The sequence below is a fragment of the Psittacula echo genome, assembly GCF_963264785.1.
Source record: "Psittacula echo genome assembly, chromosome: 2".
NCBI lineage: Eukaryota > Metazoa > Chordata > Aves > Psittaciformes > Psittacidae > Psittacula > Psittacula echo.
In genome coordinates, this window is record NC_137737.1 from 6,834,410 (window position 1) to 6,846,285 (window position 11,876).

An 11,876-nucleotide genomic window follows, 5' to 3' on the forward strand; every position below is an offset into this window, starting at 1 on the left:
GTACCATTATATGCATTGAGAGCAGTCTCTTGTCTTTGAACATGGGTTTGTGACCCCTTTGTCCTTTTAATAAATAATGGAAAAGCGACTTCAAAAGACAAACTTGGGTCCAGCTCCCCAGCAAGTAAATGATCCATCTCCAAGCATTTTCCTTGGGCTGTTGCAAGTCCCCCTCTTTGTGAACTTCAAAAGAAGAGAGCTGTCATTTGAAAGAATGATGGACAAAAGCACCAGCATCCTGGGAGTGCAGCCTGATGGTATGCCTATTTTCAGCTGCTAGGCAAAGTGTGTTTATTCTAACACGAAGGCACTAGTGACTAAGCTTCAAAATACTCTGAAACTGGTGCTGAAAGGACCTCGAGGTCATCCAGAATGTCCCACAGCTAAATAGATCAGACAGACGTGTGGGGGATGAGCAGTACATAAAAGCTCAGGGCTTATGGGAGAGGAACCAGGGATCGTCACAGCAGGTAAAGATGGTAGGGTTGAAATGGCAAAGAATTTTAATTGTCTGAATTTTTCCGGGTGAGACATTAGCTAAATTCAGGATGGAGTGAAAGTGAAGTATGGTCAGGAGCCAGCAGCTTAAGTGCAATTGATCCTGAAAGCAGCAAGCCACGCATGAATGTTCCTGGGTTTATCAAAGGAGATCGACTCTGTAGTCAGTGGGATGCATGTATTAAAGTAATGCATATTTAAAGTAGGCAGTGATGAATATGTGATTCCTTCTAGGCCGTTTACATTCCTTTCGGTGTAATTCCAACAGCATCTATGTGCTGAAGCTAAACCTGTGCCAGCCTCTGCAGGCACACAGTGACAAGTACCACTTTGAAAGGGACTTGTTTAACTTAAGGCACTGTGCCGTGGCAGGAAGCTCAGCACAGGGACAGATCTGCTGACCCCTGCTCTGTGCTGTGGGGCAGTCTCAGTGCTGTTTGTTTTACCGGTGTGGTTGCAGCCAGAACGTGCATTTCCCAGCTCCACCAGGACAGTCCCCAGTGCAGCCCGGGGAAGTGAGCTTTTCCTGCATCTTGCTTTCCCACGTGTACAATGAGGAGGTGCTTCCTCACCTCAAAGGGATGCTGCAGAAGTCCATCCTGATGTGGCAGGGAGAGGCTGAGAGCAGCAGAGTCTGTTTGCATGCACTACTCCCATGGTGGCTGCAGGGCACCTGATGACTCGTGGTGGTTTTGGCACATTTCCTCTTCACTTTTGCCAGGGGCTTGGAGGGATTTATGGAGAGGAGCAAAAAATAGTCAAAATGACCACCTCTTCCCCAAAAGAATTAATGAAATCATCCCCCCCCCTTACCTCAAAGTGCTGTTGGTGTCAGCATCTCTTCTTCATGGGCCCATATTACACCAACAGCCAAGTTATGAACCCTTTATAAAGGGGTTTATACCTCAACTGGACGAGTAGCCCAGACACAGCACAGCTTCTCTGAAGGGCTGTTGCCATCAATCTTAACCTGCTAATGTCATGGGGTTAAAAATACACCGGGTGCAGAATGGCTGGTAAATGCTTTTTTTGTCACGGTGCAAGAATGACTGTGATGGCAGTGATCCAAACCCCTTCCCTCCTGCTGGAACGGCTTCCCTTCTGCTCATGCACCAGCCAGAGCCTTAGTCCAGGGAAGCATCTCCTCATTGCGTAGCTCCATGTGTATGTTTTTCATCACCACTGCGGGCTTGTCTGTAAGGAGAGACATCCAGGTGGAAAGTCGCTTGGGCACCTGCCTGTTGCACTAAAAAGGAGCCCACACTACCATGTCATTTAAAATCAAAGTCAAATGGGTTTTGGTTTTCATTTTTAGGAGCCAAATCCCAGTTTAAATCAGCAGGAGATTTTGGGGGAACTTCATGATGCATTAGACTCATTGTTAACTTGCTTATGACTACCACTGACGAGGGTGCTGCAAATCGCACATATCCCCATGCCTCTTCTTCCCCTCCTCAGAAACTGGGACTCCGCAACTGGTGGTGAGCATGCCAGGCTAACCTGTGCATGGGCAGGTACACAGGAGGGGGACTTTATGCAAGGGAATGTAGGGACATGACAAGGGGAATGGCTTTAAACTGACAAGAAGCTCCTGCATAGAGTCATGGAGTAAGTAAGGTTGGAAAAGCCCTTTAAGCTCATCCAGTCCAACCGCTCCCCAGCACTGCCAAGGCCACCACTAACCCATGGCACTGAGGCCTCGTCTCCACGGTGTGTGAACACTTGCAGGGACGGTGACTGCAGCCCTGCCCTGGGCAGCCTGTTCCAATGCCTGAGCACCCTCTGGGGAAGGAATTGTTCCTCAGCTCCATCTAAACCTGCCCTGGTGCAGCTTGAGGCCGTTTCCTCTTGTCCTGTCCCTTGTTCCTTGGGAGCAGAGACCAACCTCACTTCACTCCATCCTCCTGTCAGGCAGCTGTAGGGAGCGATAAGGTCCCCCCTGAGCCCTCTCTTCTCCAGCAGAATGTGCAAACCATTCTACATGTGCAGACTGGAGCTGGTTCCTTGACAAACATGCTGCCACGTCCTCCACCTGCTGTGCTGCTGAGCCCTGGGCAGGGCACTGAGAGCTGCTGCTGGAATGTTGGTCTGGCTGAATTCACTGGCAAAGCTTTCTAGCTCCTCTGGAGCATCTCCATTTCCCGAGGAGCAGCGGGAGCTGTTTCCCAGCCTGGGAGTGCCCTCTGGTGTGCACAGGAGACAGTAAAGATTGTAGTTTATGAAGTGGTTTTACTTGGCCTTCTCCTTTTCTGAAAGCTTGGCAACCAGCATGGTTATTCGTTGAAGGCTGCCAGGTATGTACATGCCGTAAGGCACCAAGATGTGCCCTCCAGACCCATCCAGTGTGCCATTAGCATTTGTACACCCAGCAGTCAATGATCACTTTATGATATATGCCACGTGTAGCATATCAAGCAGGAAGCTTTTGATGTCTCAGTTCCTGTTTCCTTCCAGCAGTGCCTGGCAGGTCCCAAAACCAGCCTGCAGCAGGTCCTGCTCCTGCTGTTCCCAGGCACTGCCTCCAGGCATGTGTTTAGGGCTCCTTGACCAAGCAGCACAAGCAGAACCACTTCAGTGATAGGCTGCATTCAAACCCCTGGCTGAATAGGGAATCTGGGCTGCAAAGAGGTAAGAGCAGCTTTTATGAGCAAACAAAACCTAGCCCTTTCCTCTAAGAGGAAGCACTCAGAAGAAGTGGTGGCATCATGAGCAGATGTTGCCATAGTTAGTGAACAGAAAACAGGCAGTGAATGTGAGGCATAAACACAAAAGCTGCAGCAAATATAAATCTTCCTCATATGTAGAGTTCTTTCTTGGAAAAGCTTTGTCATCCTGTCTCTGTTACAACACTCTGGTTTGAAAAAAACCCACTCATTTAAATGGTTTCCAGCTTTTGTTGGCAGCTGCAGTGACAAAGGTGCTGGTGGGGAGCAGAGGAGCGTGTTGAGGGACCTGGTATTGCACTTTGCTGTGTGCAGACTGGGTGGTTGGGTATTCCAGCGGCTTACCTGGCACCTTCTAGAGGAACAGCTAGGTGTGACATTCTGAGAGACAATGTCATGTATGGATCACACGCTCCATGCCTTTTTGTCTTTCCTCTTTGCTCATCTCCTGAGGTCTTTTCCAGCATGAGTACCCTCATTTGCTTTTCCAAGGTTAGTTTGTGTTATGATCTGCCAGGAGGTGCTCCAGGTTTGCAAAGCAACCTCCTCCTGCCCACAGGTGGGACTGCTGCCTGGATCCAGCCATCCGTGTTCATCAGCCAGTGGAAGAGGAGATGAAGTTAGTCAGGCTGGAGGCTGGGAAGAGCGTGCTGGGGTTGGATGCTCTTCTCCAGCTGTGCTATGCTCAAATGTCTTCATGGTTGTTTGCTTCTCAGCAGCCAGTTTTTGCTCACATTTTCTCTGTGCTTTCTGCTTACCTTTCTCTTCTCTCTGTGTTTTTTTTTCTCAGGTCGAAAGCTGAGGGGAAAAGCTTTTTATTTTGTCAATGGAAAGGTGTTCTGTGAAGAAGATTTCCTGGTAAGCACACAGCTGACCCTTGTGCTGGTACATGTCAGCCTCCCCAGCAGACACACAGCCTTTCTGCCTCAGCTTTGCCTGGGTTTCACACAACTCTAGTCCAGCATCCTGCCTGATCCTTCTGCTCCACCATCTACGCAAGCCCAGCTCTAGCCATGGTGGATGCCCACATGTGTCCCTGGAAGTGTCCAAAAACTGTGTAGATGAGGCCCTCAGTGACATGGTTTAGTGGTGGCCTTGGCAGTGCTGGGATAAAGGTTGGATGTGATGAAAAGCCATATACCCTTCTAGCCCTGAGTGCTGATAGATTAAGCCTTCATTGAGACTTAGAAAAGTTGTATTTGCCTACTTATTGGGTAAGTCTAGGGATTTCTGTGAGAGAGAAGAGAGTTCATCTTCTTTGCTCTCGTCAGTCTATGTTACACAGGCTGCAAATGGAAAGATTGGCTAAATGCATCCAAAATACTTAATTTTTCCAGTTTTCTACTATTCAGACAGGACCAAAACCTCAGACAGATGATGTGTTGTGTTCAAGGTGCATGTTGTGGACATGACAGGCAGTTCCTTACCATTATACATCGGCAACACCAGCAACATGTTGCTCTGGGCCAGACTTGATTGTTACCCTAACAGGGAGCTGGGACAATACCATGGACCTTGGAGAAGCTTCAGTAGACTTATAACAGTGAAACCAGAGGAAGAATTTGGCTTATGAGCCTATATATGTAGATATTGTGATGTTAATACATGATAAACACAAGTAAGTTCCTGGCTTGTAGATTCAAGTGATCAAATAAGCATGTAGGTCTTATTAGTAGATGCTTTATTTGCATGTGTATTTATGGTATTTATTTATACACTTAATTAAACTTAAATTTAGAGCTTGGAAGTTACAGAAACTCCTACTCCCTCTGAACACTGGAAGTCTGGTGTCCCCACCGGTTATCTTCTGGGGACCCATCCAGAGCTTTGCATATACTGAAAAAAGCACTGGAAAGTTTAGCTTGTGTATGGAATACAGGAAAAGACCATGCAAGTAACACCCCACAATGTGCTGTTGCTTATGCTCAACTACCCTTGTGAAATTCATTTTTGTCCTTGCAGTATTCTGGTTTCCAGCAGTCAGCTGACAGATGTGTCATTTGTGGTCATTTGATAATGGACATGGTAAGTGATAACTGCTTTAAGAGACAAAAAAATCTAACAGCTTTTTGGAAGAATGCACCAAAAGCAAAATGTATTCATAGCCAGTAGTGTCTGTTATCATCTAGGAGTCTGCCCAGTGGGAGACTGATAGCAGAAAGAAAATCCACTCATCCTTTTGCTGGTCTTTGCAAGGAGGTGAAGCTGTCACCCTGCTGTGTATGGTGCAGAGATTTTGCCTGTTTTCAGTGCATGTTAAAAGCAGAGCCTTTGGCTCTTTCATACCCTTTTGGGCTTCCCTGGGCAGTGTATTGCATGATCCTGTCGATGCTTCCTGCTTCAAAGTACTCCCTTGCTATAGGGCATCAGTGTGGCTCTGCTGAGCCTGTCTTTCCTGTAGTCAACCTGTGGCTTCCCATGTGCCTTCAGGATAAAGCTACTGTCTTGTTGACTTGGTTTTTGTGGGTGCTGATACTCTGGGGAACAGAGTTGACCCAGTTGACCCAGAATATGTGATCCAGACCTCAGTTTAGATCTGCGTGAGTCCTTGCAAACTCTTCAGTAGGTGCATGGGCATCCTGCTGAAGCAGGCAGTTCTCGTTAGCCTACAACAGGCACCATCCATTCAACATGTACACAGAGTGGGTCATGGCTCAGCACTGCTCTTTAGCCAGCACTGGGCAGCATTCAACCATGATGTGAGTGATTCAGGGGGAGACAAATCCATGATCATGTAGCTAGTGGTGTAAAACTACAACTGAGGCAAAGAAAGGAGGAATTCCTGGGTGGTCAGTTCACAGCATGCCTCCCAGGGTTGTCTAATGCTTATTCTTCGCTATCTTTGCTTGCCTGCTTACACTGGAAAGCATTATAATTGGAAAAGCTGTTTTATACTCCAAAGGCTGATCACTCAGCCTTCCAAGTAGTAATTGCTGCCCCAAAGCCAGCAAGTGAATTGCAGCTGTTGATCTCAACGGTTTCCATAGACTGTGTAAATTAGGAAGCCAGGCAAAGCTCTTTGATATCTAAAGAACCATGAAAACCTAGCAGTAGTATTTGTTTCAGCCTCTCACGGAGAATATAGAGATGTATTTCCTTTTGTTGGCCTGGTATGTCTTGCCTTGTGATCCTCCTAAGTATTCTCCACCTGTTGGCTTTGGAAATTATTTTCTTTCCTTTAAATTCTATCCTTTCTATCCTTTGTAATGCTAAATGCCCTGACTGAGACTCTAAATTGTTTTCTTATCCATGCTAATAATTCATTTCACTGGAACCAGGTGATATACACTGATTCCAGCTGCCCTTTCCATCCTTCTTAACTCAATGTTTCAGATGAGGTGCCTGAAAAGAGACACAGCCCCGCTGATGAACATGCAGCCTGGTATAAAGCTGTGCGTTTGTTATTTTCACCTTTACTGGCTGTTCACATGCATTTTTCCTGTCTCTCGGTTTGTTGCAGATCCTGCAGGCTCTAGGGAAATCGTATCATCCAGGCTGCTTCCGATGCGTGGTCTGCAATGAGTGTCTGGATGGTGTGCCATTCACTGTAGACTCTGAGAACAAAATCTACTGTGTCAGAGATTACCACAAGTAAGGACAAAATAGCAGAGATGTTCCTATCAACAAGCCTCTAATTCAGCTTTTCAACTAGTTTGGAAGTGTGGATTAGTAAAATAGGGACAGGTTAGAAGGTACAAGTTTGAGGATAGGGCTAGACCCTAGAAATTCCAGGTTTCTCTCTTCTTGTCCTGCCATTGACTCCTGTGTGACTCTGAGGAAGCCATTTCGCCCCTGGGCTTCAACTGCCCCTTCTGCAAAGCACAGATAGTGAGGAACAGTGGTCAGGAGGTGTTCAGTGATGTCAGAAGTTAGTCTGCTCTAAAGTAGGTCTGTGAATGCCTGTGGAAATCAACGTGAGTTACTTTTTGAGTAGTTGAAGGGCTGAGTTTGCCTATAAAGAATCACCACTGAACCTGCAAAGCAGAACTTTAATCCAGCTCCAAATTCAACAGCTGATACATCCACTTAAAATCACTTGTCATTTAGACAGTAAAATAAAAAGGCGACGCTCTTTGCTGGTAGTTACGATATTAGAGCTGTGTACATTTTGAGTGTCCTGGCTTGTTTTGCTTGGTTTTCTGAGCAGGCAGAGTATTACGTCTTGCCCAGGCAGCTGCTGGAACTATTCTGTGTTGTGCCAAGATGAGAGTTGCCTCTATGTGCCACTGTTGTTCTGAAATGATATGCATTGCAATGTTATTTATTTATCATATGATGTTATGTTCTGATGTGTTTCTCTGGGGATGGGTCCTGCTTGGTTTCTCCCCATTTTCTCTTCTAAATCTCGCAGTAGCAGCCAAGAATTTTACGGGGGGGTTGTTGTTTTTTCTGGCACTGAATGTAAAAGATAAGGTCTCTTTTTGCCTGATTGAGCAACGTGTGCCAAGCATTGCTTACAGTCAATGCTAACATGAATTTATGATCTTGGGATGCAAAGCTTTCCTGTGGATAAGTTAGTTGCAGCTGCAGCTTTTCATCATATCACTGACAACACACAGGCCTCTCTTTTTATGTTGATCCATAACTTGCCTTCAATTTCTTGTTGCTTTTCCAGAGTTTTAGCTCCAAAATGTGCAGCATGTGGACTTCCCATTCTGCCCTCCGAGGTGAGAGCCTTTTATTGCATGTGCCCTTAAGGGAGGAAGCATCATGTCTCAGGTCTTGCTCTCTTTCACACTTGACCCTGTGTCAAGGCAAATATACTTGTGGATGGGGAGAAATGATTACTTCCCCCAGAGTGTAACCTTTTGACCTGAGCTATTATGCTGTTGTTGAGATGTGACCTTTCTTTTGCTCTTGCTGAGCCAGGCTGCTTTTTTCATCTCCTGCAGGATTATACTGCTGCTAGTTTTATGCCCAGGATACCCTTCCTTCACGTCAATAAATGCTGGTGGCACTGATGAATGACATGTGTGACCCCTCGGGGACTAACTCATTTTAATACTTGGAGGAGATGAATCTTGGGCAAAACTAATTGAAAATGCTGAGAAATGTGATATACTGAAATTACCAAATCAATATTCGTAGATTCATAGGAAATTTTGGGTTAGGAGGGACCTTAAAGCTCATCCAGTTCCAACCCCCTGCCACACCTTCCACTAGAGTGGGTCTAGAGGAACCACACCTTCCACTAGAGCGGGTTGCTCCAAGCTCCATCCAACCTGGCCTTGAACACTGAAAGGGATGGAGCCTCCATAATGTGTGATTTGAGATAGATGTGACTGTTAAACAGAGAAAATGTTACATTTCTGGTGTTGCATTTTAGAGGACATCTGCGGTCAATAGGTGATGAAGCTTTACTGTAAAAATAACTGCAGGTGGCAGGATTTATTTGGGGTGTCCAACCAGCAGCCCACATTCATTTCCTCGACATTCCCATTGTTGCAGGAAGCAGTGAAGAGAGTGCATGTGTCAGATCCTGCTGCAATCCTTTGTAATTACTGTTTTGCTTGAATGCTTGCAGGGGTCTGATGAGACCATTCGGGTTGTGTCCATGGACAAGGATTACCATGTGGAATGTTATCACTGCGAGGTAGGTCAGCAGCTTTCTCAGGAAGTGAGCACTTAATAGTGATAACTACTTTTATTTTTAAGAAGGAAATAGATCTCCTGCCTTCCAATGGCCATAGATGAGCAATTCAAACCTTGCGTTATGTGTCCTTTGTATCAGTGGCTGAGAAATGTCTCCTTGAGTACAGAAGTTTTTGCAATTTCATTTGCTATCCATAAAGTTATGGGCAGCTTATTTGTTAATGAAGGAAATGTGGTGACTTAATGAGGTTTATTGCTGCCTTTCAGAAGCCTTGAGCTCCAGATCCATTAGTGTATCTGATTTCTGAGTCAGATTGTTCGAAAGTGCTAAAGTGATGACTGATCCTTTATGGTATAAGTTACCTTTAGTCTCGTGGGAAATGAATGTGTCATTGGGACTGGAGAAAGGATATGGCTGCACAAAAAGTCCTAAGAGATGCCAGCTCTTAAACACCAGTTGGTCTCTGTGCAGAACTTCCCAGAGAGCCTTCATACTCTGCTGTGAATTAAAATAAAGAGATGTCTTCTTTCCCTGTGCTCATAATGCAGTGAAAAGAGGCTGTGTCTCAGCAGACTGGTTTCACATCGCTACTACTGCAATTAATGTAACATGAAGAGGTGAATCCTACCCCAGAGTGTAAGGAGACACAAGCATGTTTAAAATACATAGGGTTGCACCTCGCCACAAGATAAAGCTTATTCAGTAAGGCTACTTAATACAAATTTGTACAAGGCTGCCCCTCAAAATGCCTGTGTCAGATGCTTTCCTTCTCATGGCACATGTTGGACTGACTAAGGAGCTGTTGGGTGGGTGTCTTCTGTCCTTGTCACAGAATCACCTTCCTGGAAGCCAGACCCCAGCTGACACTGGGAGATGAACACATGCTCTCATAATTTGAGCTTCTCTTTGCAGGACTGTGGACTGGAACTGAACGATGAGGACGGGCATCGCTGTTACCCACTGGATGAACACTTGCTTTGTCATTCCTGTCATCTGAAACACATAGAGAACGGCACAATGCCAGCAGCTGCATACCAGCACCACTACTAGCCTGCACGGCTGACATCAGAAAGCCAGGACAGAAGATGGTTACATGAGCTCCCTCTCCCCACCCTCAATTGGTTTACTGTGCATGTTCCTGTAAAAGGATATGAGAGATTTTTGCTGGATTCCCAGGGATTTTATGCTTGTGAGTTCCAGCTGTATCAAACCAGGTCTACTTGACCAAGAATGTGGTGTGTTACCTAAACTGGTTTACTTCTACGTGCCTTTTTCTGCTGTCTGGAGATTCCTCTTAGCTCCTTGTGGAAGATTCTTCAGTGAAAGCACAATTTGCTGTCGTGCCTATGAACTCAGATGGTGCCATGCACAATTAAAAAGCCAGAGGCTGGCTTATCTGTCTGCCTGCCTGATGGGGTTATCGCATCAGTCTTACATTAAGAGTTTCCTGAGAAGCACATTTCATCAGATTCCCCAAAGGACATCAACCTTTTAATACCAGTTTTTAGACACTCTCTTTTTATTAATTCTTTAGGAAAAGACAAGAAAGGGGTCTGTGCAAAATGGCACACACAGACCTTTCAGTTAATTCCCAGGTATCCAGCCTGGCTGTGAAAGCACCAACTCTCCGAGCACAAACCAGGCATGCTGGCTGGCAGCTGGAGGCCAGCATCCCATTTCAAACAGAATACAAGACTGGAGCAAGCTAGGCTGAGCTAACATGATGACTTGGGGTTCTGGGCTTGCATGTCAGCATGATACACAGGAGCCAGCCTGCTGTGTCTGAGTGAAGAGTGCATCATGTTTGGAAAGGAAAGGTCAGGATGCTGAAAGTGTGGACACGGGGGAAATCCATCCTCATTCCTGTTTGCAGAGCGAAAGCTCTCCCTACACAGACACTTGCCTGAGTTTCCCAGTTGGTCCCCACAGCTCAGCCCCCGGGCTGGCCACTCTTTTCCATGGTGTTTACCCAGCACAAAGCCATTTCATAATGGTGCTTATTTAGAGCTCGAGGTCCTTAGGAAGGCTTTGTTTCACAGGGATTTAGAGCCCAGCTCCACAAGCTGTACTCAGAGGAGTATGTTGGTATAAACAAATGTGCTCCCGTGAATAACAACAGCTTATATGAGAGAGGGATTAGAGTTTGACCCTTGCTGTCTAAAGCAGAAAGGCAAATTGTTTCTCTTTTTGACTCCTGCTCAAAGGAACGTGCCCCCGCAGTTTGTGTTACCTAGGTGATAGGTGTGCCTGCAGGGCATGTTCTGTAGGTACCAAAGCTGTGCGGCCCCTCGTGTACAGGTACAAAGTTTTTCTTTACGAGAAAGCTCTTAATTTAAAGCCTCAGGTTCATTTGGGGTTCTTAGTTACTCTTTCTAACGTATTGTGTTGAGTTAAATCCTCATCTGTCTATGCTAAAGATGCAAATTTGGTTCTGACTGGTAAGAGGATGACATTCTTGAAGATCTTTTTAGTGAGGAAACTACAATAAATTAGCTGAGCAGTGGCACTGGGACTCCAAAAAAATGCGCCTGTGCTGAGAACCCACCATGGTTCAACCAGACCTCTTTTATCAGTAGCATACATGTAGGTGCTTGAACATCACACCATGTAGTCAGACTGAGTCCCTCGTGTACCCACCAGGAGCAGCTGGGGTGCTGGGTAGCCACAAGCTGCCTGTCTCTTCTAATACACACCACGGGCCTTCAATTTGTGCGGTACAAAATGCTGTGCTAAGTATTAAATGGTAAAACAAATGGAGACCAGTGACATGTTAGCACCTTCCAACACGTCTGTATGGCTTGCCTTGGCTGAAATGTGAACATCCCAAACTGCCCACACCTCAGGAAGCTTTGGCATGGAGTCTGATGGGGCCAACAGACTATCCAGCCTTCTGCCGCATCCAGCTGTATGCACCTCTGTCTGCTGTTACTCCTCTTGGGGATGGCAGCACACATTTGGAGGTCAGTCCTGTGCTGAGAATCACCAAAAGCTCTAGCTCTGGTGTAGCTTGGCTCTGCAGCCCCTCAGTGAGAGACTGAAAGCTCAAGAGAGGAAACTCCCAATGCAGTGTATATGGCTCTGGGGCATATTTATCTTTGGAGAGTTGTACATGTGATTTAAGA

The 11,876-nt window shown here is 46.1% G+C and overlaps 1 protein-coding gene across 2 annotated transcripts in view; it reads left to right on the forward strand.

Annotated features, from left to right (window-relative positions):
• The window catches only part of LIMD1 (LIM domain containing 1), a gene marked incomplete at its 5' end in the record, with an annotated part of 28,749 nt that extends 16,873 nt beyond the window's left edge, over nucleotides 1-11,876 (forward strand). Inside the window, 6 exons of one of the 2 annotated variants that reach the window (XM_080611121.1) lie at nucleotides 3,952-4,019; nucleotides 5,124-5,186; nucleotides 6,622-6,752; nucleotides 7,777-7,828; nucleotides 8,686-8,754; nucleotides 9,667-11,876. In XM_080611121.1, coding sequence (XP_080467247.1) covers nucleotides 3,952-4,019; nucleotides 5,124-5,186; nucleotides 6,622-6,752; nucleotides 7,777-7,828; nucleotides 8,686-8,754; nucleotides 9,667-9,804 — 521 coding nt within the window. In that variant the 3' untranslated portion in view covers nucleotides 9,805-11,876. The remainder of the gene's footprint in view (nucleotides 1-3,951; nucleotides 4,020-5,123; nucleotides 5,187-6,621; nucleotides 6,753-7,776; nucleotides 7,829-8,685; nucleotides 8,755-9,666) is intronic. The other variant, XM_080611122.1, reaches the window with a different exon arrangement.